This window comes from Pongo abelii, chromosome 5 (assembly GCF_028885655.2).
Source record: "Pongo abelii isolate AG06213 chromosome 5, NHGRI_mPonAbe1-v2.0_pri, whole genome shotgun sequence".
NCBI classification, from domain to species: Eukaryota; Metazoa; Chordata; class Mammalia; order Primates; family Hominidae; genus Pongo; species Pongo abelii.
In genome coordinates this window covers 51,179,852-51,196,402 of record NC_071990.2, presented here as the reverse complement: position 1 = coordinate 51,196,402, position 16,551 = coordinate 51,179,852, and the positions used below count along the sequence as shown (strand labels likewise).

General features: G+C 36.3%; 1 protein-coding gene across 1 annotated transcript in view; it reads right to left on the bottom strand.

Annotated features, from left to right (window-relative positions):
• TFAP2D (transcription factor AP-2 delta) overlaps positions 1-16,551 on the bottom strand; it is a 58,372-nt gene that overhangs the window by 30,318 nt on the left and 11,503 nt on the right. Inside the window, exons 4-5 of the mRNA XM_002816990.4 lie at positions 12,976-13,141; positions 12,685-12,803 (exon numbers count right to left, since the gene is read on the bottom strand). Of these exons, the coding sequence (XP_002817036.1) occupies positions 12,685-12,803; positions 12,976-13,141 (285 nt within the window). The remainder of the gene's footprint in view (positions 1-12,684; positions 12,804-12,975; positions 13,142-16,551) is intronic.

Sequence of the window (16,551 nt, the reverse complement as noted above, 5' to 3'; positions counted from 1 at the left end):
TGTAAGGAGTTTGACTGATTTGGGAAAATAAAAATCCATGAGCTCCTCTGCCTCTGTGGTGGCACAAAATGTCTATATGAACAATGAACTGAAGTGCAATAACCTGTGGTGGAAAGAGCAATCCAGGAAAGCCCGAGGATGTTTTCCCTTCTATTTCCAGAACAGCAAATATGGCTGCCATCACCTCACTCCTGGGAGAGAAGTAGAACTCCCTTGTTCTTGTTCTTTTTTTTTTTTCAGAGCTACTTTAAGCTATCCTTTTATTTCAATGTATTGCAGCACTTGGCCATCCACCTTTTTTTTTTTTAATTTTATACAACTGAAGCAACACACTAAAGTTGAAATACCTTCATTTTATTCCATATCATTTCAATAATTACATATTTTAGAAGTAGGATAGAATGGTATTTCTGTCTTTAGGTCTTAGGCCAGCATCCTTAGCAAACAAACACAGGAACAGAAAATCAAATACCACACGTTCTCACTTATAAGTGGAGGCTAAATGATGAGAACACATGGACACATACAGGGGAGCAACACATACAGAGGTCTTTTGGAGGGTGGAGAGTGGGAGGAGACAGATCAGGAAAAATAACCAATGGGTACTAGCCTTAATACCTGGGTGATGAAATAATTGGCACAACCACCACCCACAACACAAATTTACCTATGTAACAAACCTGCATTTGTACCCCTGAACTTAAAATAAAAGTTTAAAAAAAGAAGTAGGGTGCATGGGTGTGTAGGTGGATCAGGTTGGTGCTTGGAGAAACGTATTCCAAGAGCAAGGCTTTAGGCTGTATGTGCCACGTAGTAACCCCACCTACTAAAAAAGTGAAAACCATGAAGGATATTCATCTTTTCAATAGCAACAGAACCAGACATTTAATACTTATATTAAACATATCTCTTAAAAAGCAGGCACAAATAAATTTCAGAACATAGCAAGAACGTCAAAGATAAATTTGCTCGTTGATTTTAGAGAATTCATTTTTCCACACTCCAAAGCAAAAAGTAAAAAATTAGGAAGAAATATTAGGAAAAATTTAAGTGACATTCACTGATGTTGTTCTGAAATAGAAAGTTAGTGGCAAAATGTTTTTTAAGGAAAAACTGCAAATTGTGCCAAGATCCTAAGTTTTACAAGAAGCAGGTTTAAATGCATTTTAACAATAAAAATAAATATACCTGACTTTCAATCTGTTATACAGTCATTAAGAATTTTTCTTTCTTTAGGCCGGGTGTGCTGGCTCACGCCTGTAATCCCAGCACTTTGGGAGGCCAAGCCCAGTGGATCATGAGGTCAGGAGTTTAAGACCAGCCTGGCCAAGATGGTGAAACCCCATCTCTATTAAAAATACAAAAAAGTATATTTAGCTGGGTGTGGTGGTGGGCACCTGCAATCCCAGCTACTCAGAAGGCTGAGGCAGAGAATTGCTTGAACTCGGGGGACGGAAGTTGCAGTTAGCTGAGACCTTGCCACTACACTCCAGCCTGGGCGACAAAGTGAGACTACATCTCAAAACAAACAAACAAACAACAACAACAACAAAAATTCTTTCTTTAAAATTATGGTATTTAAAAAAAAAAACTTTACACAACTAAAAAATTAATATTTAACACTAATTTTTACTAAGCAGTACTTGTACATTGTTATTCAATAGATAATTCTCATCAACTGTCACTCTAACAATATTGCCTTAAAAACAATTCAGTTTAACTTAGTGTTACAAAACCCAATGTTATTAAATGAAAATAACAATTTGTATGTGTTAAACTCCAGTCATATATTTATGATTTGAATTTTATTTTCACGTATCGGGAAATAGCACATTCAATTCTATGGGATTATTCCAAGAACTATCTATTAGAAAGCAAATTTGAGAATTAAGTAAATTCTTATAATATCGAGCTTTAGCAAACCCTGGAGCTGAAGCACAAGGTAAGTATATCTGATGCCCTGACTTACAGATTTCCCAGACTCTTCGGCAAGGAATGCATTCTACAACTCTATATATCATACGATGTATGGCCTGGAGACGTGCCTTATAATATAGTAGTTTCACTGGTTTGATGTTGCTTTTGTCAAACACCAACACTTTGTGTTTCAAAGTGAAAGTTTCATTCCCCATTCAATATCCTGCACTTAGCACAGCATCTGATTCACAATACGTACTCAGTAGACATTTGTTAAATGAAAAAGCTTTCAGATTATGTTAACAGTATGTTAATTATGACAATAGTCTTGTGAAGCATCCCCTCCTAGAATATAGGGAAGGACTAGAGCAAAAGAGACTTGTTAGAAAGAATTAAATATATACAGAAAAACCTATGAAAAATAGAAAAATAGAGTATATCCCTCTATCAGTGGAGCCATTTAATAAAATAGACTATATTTGAAGGCAGGCTTTCTCAACCCTTGCTACTCCCATAACCTAGAAATTTGCTTTAAAAAGTGTTTTTCACCAATAGCAAAGACTTGGAACCAACCCAAATGTCCATCGATGATAGACTGGATTAAAAAAATGTGGCACATATACACCATGGAATACTATGCAGCCATAAAAAAGGATGAGTTCATGTCCTTTGTAGGGACATGGATGTAGCTGGAAACCATCATTCTGAGCAAACTATCCCAAGGACAGAAAACTAAACACCACATGTTCTCACTCATAGGTGGGAATTGAACAACAAGAACACTTGGACACAGGGTGGGGAACATCACACATTGGGGCCTGTTGTGGGGAGGGGGGGGGAGGGATAGCATTAGGAGATATACCTAATGTAAATGACGAGTTAATGGGTGCAGCACACCAACATGGCACATGTATACATATGTAACAAACCTGCATGTTGTGCACATGTACCCTAGAACTTAAAGTATAATAAAAAAAAGTGTTTCACCCCGTATCAATTAATCTCTGGTGCCAGGGCATCTGCAGTTTTTGAATGCTCCTAAAGTAATTCTCTCAAACCAGAGTTGAGAAACCACTGTCCTAAGATAAAGAGAAAGCACTAGGTGAGGATGAGCTGCACATCTTCCAAAAATATAAGGATTCTATGACTTATACAAAAGGGAAAGCAGCCACTAGCGAGTTAATATGAAACTATAAGAGCCTCTGTCTGGCTGGGTTCTTGCATGACGAGATCTCCCTTATTTGGCTAATATGGTATGAACTCTATAGACAAAAAAGAAAACGTGGTAGTAGAAGTAGAGATAGCAAAGACTTCAGCCTATTGGGAAAGCGTATTTGTTAAGGGGGATTTAATATAAGATGAAGCTTGCACTTAAAGTTAGTAGGGAAAAGGTGGATTATCAATAGAAAATGTTAAGCCAACAAGGTGGCCACTTGGAAAAAAACAAATAAAACTGGATCTATAGCGTACATTTAGTCATGAAACAAAAGTCCAGGTGGATCATAGATTTAAACATAAAAAATTAAACCACATAGTAATTAGAAGATAACATGGTATTTTTTATGATCTTGGAATTAAAAAGGCCTGTACAGTGTTGAAATTAAAACTAAAAGCCATGAAATAAAATATGAAAATATAATTATATTAATGTAAAAAAGTTCCGCATGCAAAGACCTCAATAAACAAAGCAAATAAACAAAAACCCGTAACAGCCAACTGAAAAGTGAAAGTAAGTCATATGAAAGACATACTAACATTTAATAAGCCAATTTTCCTAATAGAGACTGAAAACTTACAAACCAATAAGGAAAGTACAAATATTACTCCATAAATACAAAATAAGTAAATAGAAAAGTTCATAAAAGTCCAAGAATAGTCTGAATCTCCTTCATAATAGAGGTTTTTTTTTAGTCAATCAAATAAGCAATGATAAAAAAAATTGATAGCCTCCTGTTTAATTTAGAGTACAGGAAAGTACTATAATGTTAATGCTTCTTACCCTCATTGCTAATAGGATTATAAATTTGCAACCACTATTAAGGAGAATCTGCCAATAATCAATCAAAACTATAAATGCAAATCGTTTTTTGACCCTGCAACGCCATTCTTAGACATTTATTGAAGATATGTACTTGCATATCTGTGGAACTATTTATATAAGTTTGAGGTTCTTCATTGAAGCACTATTTGTAATAGCCAAAGACTGAAAACACCTAAATGATATTCAGAAGAGGACTGGTTAAATAAATTGTAATAAATTCATTCAGTGAAATGCCACGAGTGTTTAAAAGAATAAACAACTTGTAAGCACTGAAAAAAAAGAATGAACAGTAAGACAAACTGTGAAAAAATTGATTGCAAAATAGTGTCTACAGAATGCTATAATTTGTTTTAAAAATGAATAAAAGAGATACACACATATATCCTTGGAAGGAAAAAGATCAACTAATAACATTTGTTTTCTTCTGGGAGGGGAACTGAATGACTGGGGAACCGAGTGAAAAGGAAGTATTTTATTGAATACTTTTCTGTAACTTTTGAATCCTGAACTATTTGTATTATTTATTTAAACTTATATTAATCAAAAAGTAAAATTACTCTTTGCCTTATTCTTAGAAAGATTTAATTCTGAACTCAAATATTTATTGTAGATGGAACGTGGGTAATTCCAAGTTTTCCATTGTTATTCAATAAAAGTTAGTCATCACTAAGAATAATTACAGCCTGCAATTTGATTGAAATACCTACAAATTTCAATAAATGTAAGCAATAGGGGCCACAGCTCTTTCCTATAATCTAGCCTTTGGGAGGCCAAGGCGGAAGGGTCACTTGAGCCAGGCCAGCCTGGGCAAAAAAGTGAGATCCCCATCTACACCAAAAAATCAAAAATTAGCCAAGCATGGTGGCACGTGTCTGTGGTCTCAGCTACTCAGGAGGCTGAGGCAGGAAGACCCCTTGAGTCTAGCAGGTAGAGGCTGTAGTGAGCTGTGTTCATGCCACTACACTCCAGTCTGGACAACAGAGCTATTAAGACTGTCTCCAAAAACAAAACAAAACAAAACAAAACGAAACAAAAAACAAAACAAAAAAAGGAATAAAGCATTAGTTGATCCATTAGGTTTTGAAAGGAAGAATCATAGAAAAAAGAAAAGAAAGACACTAAGAAGAGAATTCAAACATTATTTTTAGTGAGCATCACTATGTGCAAGAGTGAATAATGAGCTAGAGCAACGGTGGCAAGGGAAAAACTGAGGCAAATTGGTTTGGCTATATTTGTCTTTATGTGGCACAGTCACCATGAGTAGGAACAGGAGTTTATGGACACCCAAGCATATAGTCAGACACAGTGACATATGTATAGTATCCTATTCCTTCTGCCTCTACATGCAAATGCCATCCCCACCACACAGAAATGAATGAAATCTTAAAATGCAGGTCAGGGGAGTGATATTAGAAAGTTTGCAAATAATTTTAAAATATATACTCTAAGATGGTATATATTTATCCATAATATTGTGTCATATCATTTCAGGTTCATTGAGACCAATTTTTGAATACTGATAAATGTAAGTTTTTAGATAATAGATAACAATAAGTTTTATCTAATTACCAATTACCGAAGCAGAGTCTCCTAGATAGAAATTATTCTGTGCTTAGAATAAGACATTTATGAATGATACAAAACCTAATAGTCTAAAAAATATGCAAAACTGTCTCCAAGAAGACACTGTGAGTGCCAGAATGTGTGTATGTAAAAGGGAACAGCAGAGCTTTTCCAGGTGGGACTGTCTGACTAAAGTGAACATCAATTAGAGCTATTAATACAAGAGATCAACGCACTACACTTTTCATATCAAATATACCTCTAGAAGAAAGCTGAAAACCTTTCTCCCAAAGGTGGGACTAATGTGGGAATGTAATGTCTCGAGAAGGCCAGTGAAGGAGCTATTTGGGAAATGAGGTCCATGAGTTGCTCAAGTTTCATATGACTTTTAGTTTCATATGTCACCACCACCACTCAAAAAAGCCCATTGTTGGTACCTGTGTAAGAGCAATGAGAATATTAGCTTTGTTCTAAACTCTATGAGAACAATGACTTACAATGAGCATTCCCTAACCAGATGTTATCCCTAATAATTGGCAAAATGATTCCGGTTTTCAAGCCTACAAGTCTCATGCAGTCAATGATACTTCTTTCCAAAGTCATAGACTAATCACATCAAGAAAACTTTCTTAGTAGATCTTATCTATAGGAAAAAGTTCATTGACAAATCGGTTGTTTTCCCTTGTTTCTTGGGAATGCAATAATTTAGGCTCAAGATTAAAGGCAGAAGGGAAATACCACCAAGTGGTAGGATTTCTTTCTACTGCCTTTTGGAAGTTTGGCCAGAGTGGAATAAAAAGGTTTTGTAGGGGAATCTTGTAACTAATAACTTAATGAATTGGCATCCTTTAAAAAGTACAATGGATACTATTGATAATTATTCCAGAAGAGATTAAACCAAGATTTAATGTCCCCCTAACTTTGAGGGATTAAGTAGAAGCAGAAGGTTCATCAGGTTTTAAAAACCCTGTACCCGTGGACAAAGTTTTTGAAGCTTGGACACAAGAAAGTTCAAGAAACTTGTTCAGGGTTCCTAGCAGGAGGGGAGGACCAATTTAATGTGAAAAACAGGCTCAAAGATTGGTAACCTTTCTTCTATCCCTGAGTTTTACTTTAGTTAAATTCAGAAGTAACTCAGCAATGAAACTGTTCATGATATATGCCACAAACACAAATCCAAATGGAAAATATGCCATGATGCTGCAAACCAGAAGATCTGGGTTCTCATCCTTGCTGCACCCAATTTTATAATCCTGTGCAGAACAGCTATTCTCACTTTGCTTTTAGTTTTGTCATTTGAGAATGACTTTATGCTGGGCACCATGGTAAGTGCTTTGCAAACATTCTGATTTAACCCTTGCAACAATCTTATGTGAAGGGTGTTATTTTTTAACACCACCTTATAAATAAGGACACTTATGCTCAGACAGGTTACGTGTCTTCCCTTACAGCAAGTGTAGAAGTGAGTTCAGACAAGTTTGTTTGACTCCAGAAACCACGCATTAGGACAAACGCGCTAATTTTTATTTAGTGGCTCTATGAGGGGACTATTGTGCAAATGTTTAATCTATGTGAATGTAGTTAATCCTGCAAAAGAAACATAGGTCAGATGTTGTGGGTAGATATGGCTGCTAGACCATAAAATTTTTATCTTTTCTTTATATATGATAGAGTTGTTTCTGAGAAGACTCTGCCCAGCTACAGATTACATTTTCTAGCATATCCCACTGTCATCCTCACAATAAGGTGTGGTCACATGATTAGTTCTTATAGAATGAGAATAGTAGTAACTGGGTAATTTCTTGGCTAGAGTGGATAAGAAGCAGTATACTTTCACCATTATGCCTTTCCTTATCTGTGAGCTAAATGAATAGGATTCCTAAGACTTAGGCAAAGTAAGCTATGGATGGAAGAATTCTGGGTCCCTGGGTCTCCAAATGAGACACTGACAATAAAAAAAGGTCCCTGATAATGAACATTCACATCAGACTGTGATGAGTGAGAAATTAGCTTCTATTATGTTAAGCCACAGACATTTTGGGAACTGTTATAACAGCTGGCATTGTCCTCATCATTACAGATATGATGGTCTTTATTTATGAATTAGGAAAATGAAGCTCAGCTAGGTTAAGTAACCAGTCCAAAGTCAGGCCCTACTTCAAAAATGATATTATTCTGAGGGTAAGAGGTGGTGGGAGGAGTACCAGGCAAAGGGTTAATAGATTTTGCAAGTGGCACAAAACAACTAATTTACATGAGCTAAGATGTCCAAGATAGGGTCTGAGAGTATATATTTTGAAATGAAAGACAAGAGCAACAGTTACTAAGGATTTAAACTGAGAAAGATTGATGGAGATCATACACAATATTTGGAACTGGTTCCCTTTCTTTTGCTGATACATATTTATACCCTCCATTGTCCCACACTGCTTAAACATACACACACACACACACACACACACACACACACACACACACAGAAAGAGAGAGAGAGAGACAAAGAGAGAGAATTTGATCTTCTATCATAACAAATTTCAGCTCAAGGTATTTATATTTACGAGCTTAAATAATCTATACTTTCAGAACCCTAAGTCTTGGCTGAGAAGGTTACACAAGCTTTTGCAAATGCAGCAAAACTGTCCCAGGAAGCACACCACTCAGACAGACAGAATTTCCTTCTGGTAATACTCTGTGACATCATTCATCTTGGAACTTCCTAGATAAGAAGGCAGTGATACGCAGGAAGGACAAGATGATTGACTCCTTGTATTTATTTGAATAACCACCAACTCTGCAAACATTCTTCTGAAGTAAAATATGGAGGAGGCATCCACAGAAAATGTTGCCAATTCAAGAATAATAAACATATAACAAGGGTGTTAAAACTAGAATTATAATATTGGTCAAATTCCTTGAATGTTTTCTAGAGAGAATAGTTTCCACTCTAGAAGAGAATTATTTCCACTCCAGAAGAGTATAAAATTATTCCAACGTCTCTTCAAGAAGATCAGTTAAGCAAATCCAAGCCACTGTATTTTTCAGAGACTGACATCTTTCTGATATTATAGACACTAGAATGGATGAGAGCAATGTAATTAGCAAAGGAAAATGGAAAGAAGAGACTTGTAATAAAACAGTATACAAGGAGTTGTATCTAATTATTACCTATAGATTTAAACCACTTAGATGAAGACATATGAGTTGAAAAAGAAGTTAAATGTGGTATTGCTTTCGTGGGACTCAATTCAAATATTTCTATGTCATTCAAAATTAAATAATCTATGTTATGTAGACCCCCCCAAAATCCCGTCTAAATATCTGCCTTACTAAAATGTTCATTTCTCAAACAACTTTATCAGGTGGAAAAACATTCAGTCAGTCTAAAGTTCTTCATCCCATTAGTTCGTAGGTACAATAATATTTGTAACAGAAAAGTTCTGAATTATTGGAATATAGTATAAATTTGCATCAAATACCCCTATCTTATACATCCCTAAAATGATTTCTAAAAATAATGGCTCTAATATGTGGATTTGAAAACAGAGCTAGGAGCTATTCATACAGTGACTCCATTTAAAAGGAATATAGGAAAAATGATTTTTAAAATAATTTTTTAAAAGTAAAAACCAAAGGCAAGCATAGAAACCTAGGGATATGCTAATGAAACCTGTTATGTCAGTAACAAGTGTTGTTTTTGAAAAACAAATGTTCATTTGCTAATTTGAATCCCCATCATAAGGCACTTATGTTCATTGATTGGCTCTTCACAAAGAGTACATCATCTCTGTGTGGAAAGCTTTCCAGGGTCCCCACATACTATTCCTTCATTGGTAGTCTATGAAAATATCAACAATGGCAAGGCTGTATTCAAATCTTCCCCACAAAGAGGCAAAGTCAAGTACTGCAAAGTCGTAGAAGTTTAACCTTCATGAGATTTATTTCTAAGTCTGCTCTGTGAAGAATACAATCAATTAGATATTTTTTTCTCCTATGCTCAATATTATGACAAAATGCAGGGGTATGATTGAACCCCAGTAATGTATTGGGTCATCAGGATGTTTGAGAAACTACTCATCTGGTCATGGCTGAACTACTGTATAACAATTTCAAGCAAACAGTTTCTAGAGACAGTTAAGAAAAGCTAAGTTACTTCTATTGGTAATTAAAATGCACATATAAGTTAATGTAGAAAATCCAGAAGATAAAGGAGAGATTTCAGTTTAAAAATGATGAAAGAAATAGCAGTATTCTTTCCCACAAGACCATAGAAAGACCATATAAGAAAGCCAATGGCCTGTTTTAGATACTAGAAATCTAGTTTTTGAAGTTTTGAAAATAAAAATGTCTAAAAAGTTTCTGGCTCTTGCAAAAATATTTGATTGAGGGAGAAAACATTACTCAGAAACACAGTCAATCCAAGAATTTATAAACAAGAAATGGTAAGTATGGTGAAATTCATACAGGAGTAAAACTGTACAAATGGAACAAACATTAGACCCATGTTGGATCAAGTTGCCAAAAATGCTGATAAACATCAACGATTTCAATGTCCCAGGAGGTTTGATGAATCAGAGTTGGGTTACTATTATTCTGTATACACCTAATACTGTCTGCAGAGTTCCAGGGGCCATGATCTAATACAGAACATGGCCTCTTGCTGGCTGGAAAAGAGTCATCAGCTGTTACCACCAACCCAACTGAAATATGGGGATAAAAATATAAAAGAGAGTCATCAACAATGAAGTCACTCTTCATGCCAGCTCAGGGTTATAATGAAACCTATTTCAATGTAGATATAATGTCCTTGTATGTCAAAGATTAGGTTCTCCTCATACCCCAATATAACTTGTAATTTTTAAAACTGTAGGTCATGACTCATGACTTGACCGTGAGTTGTGAAATAAATGTAGTGGGTTTACAATGAACTTTAAAAGAAACAAAATATGGAATCAAATTAAAATGTCAGAGAATATTGTACATAGTACTAAAACTTCAATGTGTGTGTGTGTGTGTATGAAAGTGGGTTTGAGGGTCTTACTATGTCAGGAGTGGAAGGGCGCAAAAGATCTCTTTGACTCTAAATCTGTTTTCTAAGGTTTCATCAATGTGCCTGGAATTCAATAGTGAAAGATTTATTTCTCTACATCCTGGAGATACTGGGGATTTCAAAAGCACACAATTAAGATAAGGTGCTCCTCAAAAGGATAAAATCTTGTTTCATTAGCCAAGGCTGATAGCTATCTGTAAGCAGAGGCCACAGGAATAGAACACAAGCCAGGCACTTTTGGGATAGGAGAGGTATGCAGAAAGAGTAGGATGGCAAGACTCCAGAGATCATCCTAGGATTCCACATATTTGACCTGCACCCTTGATGTTAGTACAGATTGATGATTCCCACGCAGGATATCCCAGTGCTCTTGGCTACCATAAAAATCAATAAGAATTGTGAACATACTTTTTGTGGCTCTTCCGTTTGTACTGACCAGTACTTTCATAGACAGCATGGAGAAAAGTCTTTACTGGGATTGATAATTTTCACACCAATTAGAAATTTCATGAGCATTGATAAATAATCATCCTGGGTAGTGAAAAGGATTCCAAGGAACAATTAAATCAATGCTATCTAAACACCACTATACATCAGAATCACCTGGGGAGCTTTAAAAACTTTAGATGCCTAAGCCATCCACCCAGAATGAGTTTCAGTTGGTTTGGGAATGAGACCCAGGGACTTTGTAAGAAATCTTTTCAATTGACTCTACTGTGGAGTTGGGTTTGAGAACTACTTGAGTCCTAGCACCCATATGATTCTTGAATCCCCTCTATTATCTTGAGCAAATGTTTTGTTATATTTTTAAACAATGATAACTATAATTTTAACCCACATTTTTACTTAAAATGTACAGAAATCTGTCTCCCTTTGGAATCAACCCATTAGTCATTTTTTTTTCTACTTTGCTCTTTCCCAATGTGGGTGTACGATAGGTTAAAGCCATCTACCATATGCCAGCCTTTAGTACCAGCACACACAGGCAAACACAACACAAGACCTAGAACATGGTAATAGTAACACAGTAAATGTCAGTTGTCAATGTTATTGTTGTGGTTGTTATTATCGTGACTACTATCAGGGAACACAGCAAAGATGGCTGTTAAGAGCAAAATCGCCAAAGCAATTCTGCCAAGACAAATGTCAAGAACACACTACTTCTCAATGTTGTACAGTAAATGCTACATATTGAAAATCTGAAAAAAATTATAGATGTTTGGTTTTGTGTTTCATTCACTACTTCCTACAGTGCCATATAGACAAATAATGGATGTATGAAGTAACACAAGTGTGTTCAAGGTGAGGCTTGGCAAAAGGCCCCTGCCTTTTATATTTTAAACAATAGCATTCTACATGATGAAAAAACTTTCCTTTGACATTCAAAAAGTTCCCCACAATGTAAAAAAAAAAAAAAAAAAAAAACCTTTCAATAATAACTCTCCTTAAAAGAAGACTGAATAAGAATATGTAAAGTTTAGACCTTAATAGGAGAAAAAAAGGGGAAGAGGTAAGTTGGAAAAAAAACAACTTCTGGGAATATATTCATTTCCATTTCTCTTTCTATACTACTGGTTAACCTTAACCTCTCTCTGATGAGCTGAGCTTATCCACCCATATAGCCTTGAAAGTTCACCATGTCTTTAGAGAGGTCTACTAGGATTAATACAATATACTTTCAGTCTCAGTATCATGCCTAGGCCCCTGTGAACTCTTCATAAAGGGTTATTTCTCCTGTAGATCATGTTGTACTGAATTACAATGAGTTAAGTTAGATTTACTTAAACTCTAAAATAAACAATGCAAATGACAAGAGCACTGCCAATTTCATGTTGCTGTTATTTAGAGGCTATTTGGAGAAGTACCCAAAACTTCCATTGTCTTATTTCCTATTACTACCAAGATTAGTCAATTAAATGATATTTTTTGAATTATCTAAATCTTATATTAAGTCTAATTTAATCATCATTGTCAAGATAATTTAGGAAATTTACCTTAACTGTTAACTGACTTGCTTAATGGTACAGACAAAAATAAAACAGCATAATTTAAGAAACCTGAGTTTCAAAGACATGCCAACCTTCCAGCATTATTTTGCTAAACTGAAAAATCATACCTTCGACCAAGGAAGTGAGGAGGGTGACATTAGCTGCTTTCCGTCTTCCTGCTGGTAAGTTTAAGCCAAGCCTATCCAATTTCTCTCTCAGGCAGCGGCCCCCATTCTTTGATTTTGCTCTGTACAAAAACAAACAAAAACTAGGTTTTGAAATTTCACATTCTGATGAAAATTATGAGACGACTTGACCACATGGGGAATACACTATCAGATGCAAGACATCATGACTAAGGGTTGAGGGTATGGTATCAGTTAGCAGAAATTCTGTGCCAGAATACAGCTTTGTCTTACCTTCTCAAAATGCCTCCCAAGAGTGAAGCATTGAGGCACTCAGGTGGGGAGAGGCGCCGCTTTACCTCAGCAATGGTCACCTTGTATTTGGAAGTAGAACTAAGAAGGGACAAACGGCCAGGGACAGAGCAAAATAAGTCTGTGGGGTTGACCACACAGGTGCCACCTTGGGAGGAAAAAAGTATATAATATGTTAGTGACAGTGAAAGAAGCTAACTGCATGAGAGGCAGTTAACACCAAAAGACTATTCTGGATTTGGGAATACATGCTAACAGTTGTACTTATATATCCCCCAGATCATTGCAGAGAGCTGCTCTAAATGTTCTTTCAAATACTACTCAGGGTCATGTCTTTTCAATGTTTGTGAAAATGTCTGTGAGTGTACAATTGTTAGAAACATTGGCATCCTATGGAGTGTAGACTGACTCACCAGTGCTAATTTTGGCAACATCCACACTAAGAAACACTTCAATTAGTCAAAAACCTGAATGCCAATAGTTAAGCTCCAATAGTTAAGCTCACAAAGACTAGGTATTACTTATACATGGTTGTATGTTTATGTACACACACAGATGCACAATGTACACAATGGATGGAAATGTTTTATCCACAATTACTGTCTTTTCCAAAGTGTTTGAAAACTGCCATCTTTTCCTCATCCATCTGCCAATTAAAGGCAAAACAGTCACTCAATCCCAGGCACTGCTAAAAACCAGTTACTCATTGAAAGAAATTTCTAATCCATACAGATGATGATAGGTTAAATACCTCTATTGTATGCCAGCCCTCAATATCAGCACAAGACCTAGAACATAGTAATCATAATACTTATTAAATGTTAGCTGACAATATTGTTGTTATAATTGTCATTGTAAATGTAAATTGTAAATGTCATTGTCATTATTACTATTAGGGAGCAAAACAAAGATAATTGTCAGTAGCAAAATCACCAAGGCAATATTGCCATGCTAGGGTTACTGGAACAGAAGCTTTCTGTCTCCAAGCTCCAGAAAGCCCCCTGAGCTTCAATCTCCTCCAGGAACAACAGTGTATGTTCCCTATCCTCAGGCAGTCGAAAACAGCTGAAGAGGACTTGAGGATCCAACGGTGATCATCTCTGAGAAGCATTTCCCACTCTTCAATTCCTCCCCCACTGCAAGACTTTGGAGCCAATGTCCACGCTGCTAGCATGGTGACTATACAGTTCTGGGATCCAAAACCGCCTCATGCATTGAGCAATCTGAAGGCAGAGTTTTTAAGGGTCTGAGGCAAATTCAAAGTTGGGTTTTTTGATCATGTATTTTATTTCTTCAGCTAGGGTCAATCTTACAACCCATATCCAGAAAAGGGACAAGTTCTATGAGAGAAAAGAGGTTTTAAAAAAGTAGGTGGGAGAAGAAATATGGACAGAAGAGTGTTGTCTAATATATTTTTACTTTGTAACTTGTTAGAAGCACAAAATCTCAGACCCACCTCCAAACTTTTTGAGTCAGAATTTGCATTTTAATGAGAGCCTCAGATGATTCACGTGGTCATTAAAGTTTGAGAAGCACTGAACTAGGACTTACCACTTGCCTCCCAGGTATCTCCTACCCTTATTTACTAACTAGCACATATGGAATGTTACACCGGTGGTAGAAATTCTGGCATTCAGATTCTGGTATTTTCCCTGGGCTGGGTTGCAAAAGAACCTGGGAGGACATTTAAAAAGGCAAAGGGATCCCAAACCTGAGGAGACAGAAAAAGTTAACCTTGCCCCACTCTTAAAACATTTCTACCCCTGTACCTTCTGGAATTCTTCCTGACTGTCTTTTGGTCACCCAAGTTTTCCTTGCAAGTGCTGGAGACCAAGATCTTTTTCCCTAAGCATTCTAAAGCCCCTCCAAAAAACAACAACTAACCAACAAAAATCAGAATAGTAAACAGTGGGAATGTCAGGGTAGCCAACCATCTTCAGGCTAGAAGTTAGGTCCTGTGCACTCTGCCAAAACCTCCATGCCAGTGCCTGAAAGCATGTTCTCAGTTAGAAATCTGACAGTTCAAAATCTCAATCGTCAAATTAAAATCCATTTCTTGACATCAAACTTGTAGCCAATACAATGGCAAACCATGTAAACACCTGCTTTAGGAGCTAAAAACAAATTATCCGGTACTTCCCCCTCTTCACATTCTTACCGAGTTTTAAGCCAAAATACAATAATAAAAATATCCCCCCAGATTCCTGGACCTAAGACTACCATTTCACTTTTGTTATCGGTTTCACTCTGTACTTACAGATGCAAAATGCATTTCAAAAATAAATTCTTAAATGACTTCTTAAAATTTTAGATGAACAGGAAAGCAAGGTAGGTATTAATGAATCTGTGGTGTAGAGTCATACTGTTAGAATTTTGATCCTGATTATTTTAGGAATTAGATAAGTCTACACCAAATGTATTAAACAAAGAGAAATCCATGTCTTTATGCAAAATTCATACAGTCCTCTTCTAAAAATGGACCTCTACTCACAGTCACTATGAATTATAAGCAAATTGATATTCTGACATAAACTTTCCTTTCTTGCATACTAGCCAGTATACAAATGAGGACACAAGGAATCTCACCCAGTTGCCAGTTAGCTTCGAGTTTATGATGAGTGAGAGAACAGAGCGTTTGAGTATATGTATGAATTATTTTCCTGGATGCTAAGAGTAGGGAATACCACAATTTTAGAACTTTCTTATCTTTACTAATCTTCAGTGGATTAGAAACCTAATTTAGGGAGATGTAGATGATTATCATTTTTAAAAGAAGTTGTTAGATCAGGCTCTCCCCAACTGGAAGACTTTTGGCAAAGTGAACCTTATGTGTTGAAAGCCAGCTGCTCCCAGGGAAGCCACGGAGTCTGCTACCTACTCACGTGCTAATTCCCTGGGCGCAGAGTCTCCGTCTCCTACATCTAGGTTGGGCTTCTGGCTTATGCTCAAGTAGACATTTATTAGGTAAGTTACACAAGCTGCATATTAAGAGCATGCTTTATGCACACACAAATTGCCTGAAGGATTTATTTTATATTCAGGATTAGCCATCAACTCTAGAGTCTTTTATTTTTTATGTCACAGCATCTTTAAAGGGAATTTCTGTTGCTTTGATACTTGGCATTGCTGCAGCCTTGGGGAACTCTCTAGTCCTGGCTAAAGATTTGGCAACTTGTAGAGTTTACAGCAACATGGGGAACCTGATATCTTTCTTCTCAGTGATTTATTCTTTAGAGAGGTGGAAAAAAGTAATAGGTCAATATCACCAGGGTTTTGCCTTTAGATTGAAGGTGCTGAGGGAGTGATACTTCTTTAAGATAATCCAGACTACAGATGGTAATGATGAGATCTCAAAGAAAAATGTTATGAAACGTTGGCCCACACCAAGCCATTTACAGTAGTCATCCCCAGTGTTACTAGTTGAACTTCCTCATGGTGTTTGTGTCGCATGTCAGCTCATATTGAAATTATGTGATAATCATTCTAGATTCAGCATCCCAATTAGGAATGTCTTTGATTCTATAGCCAGTGTATTCATGCAGAACTTCTCCAGAGTTC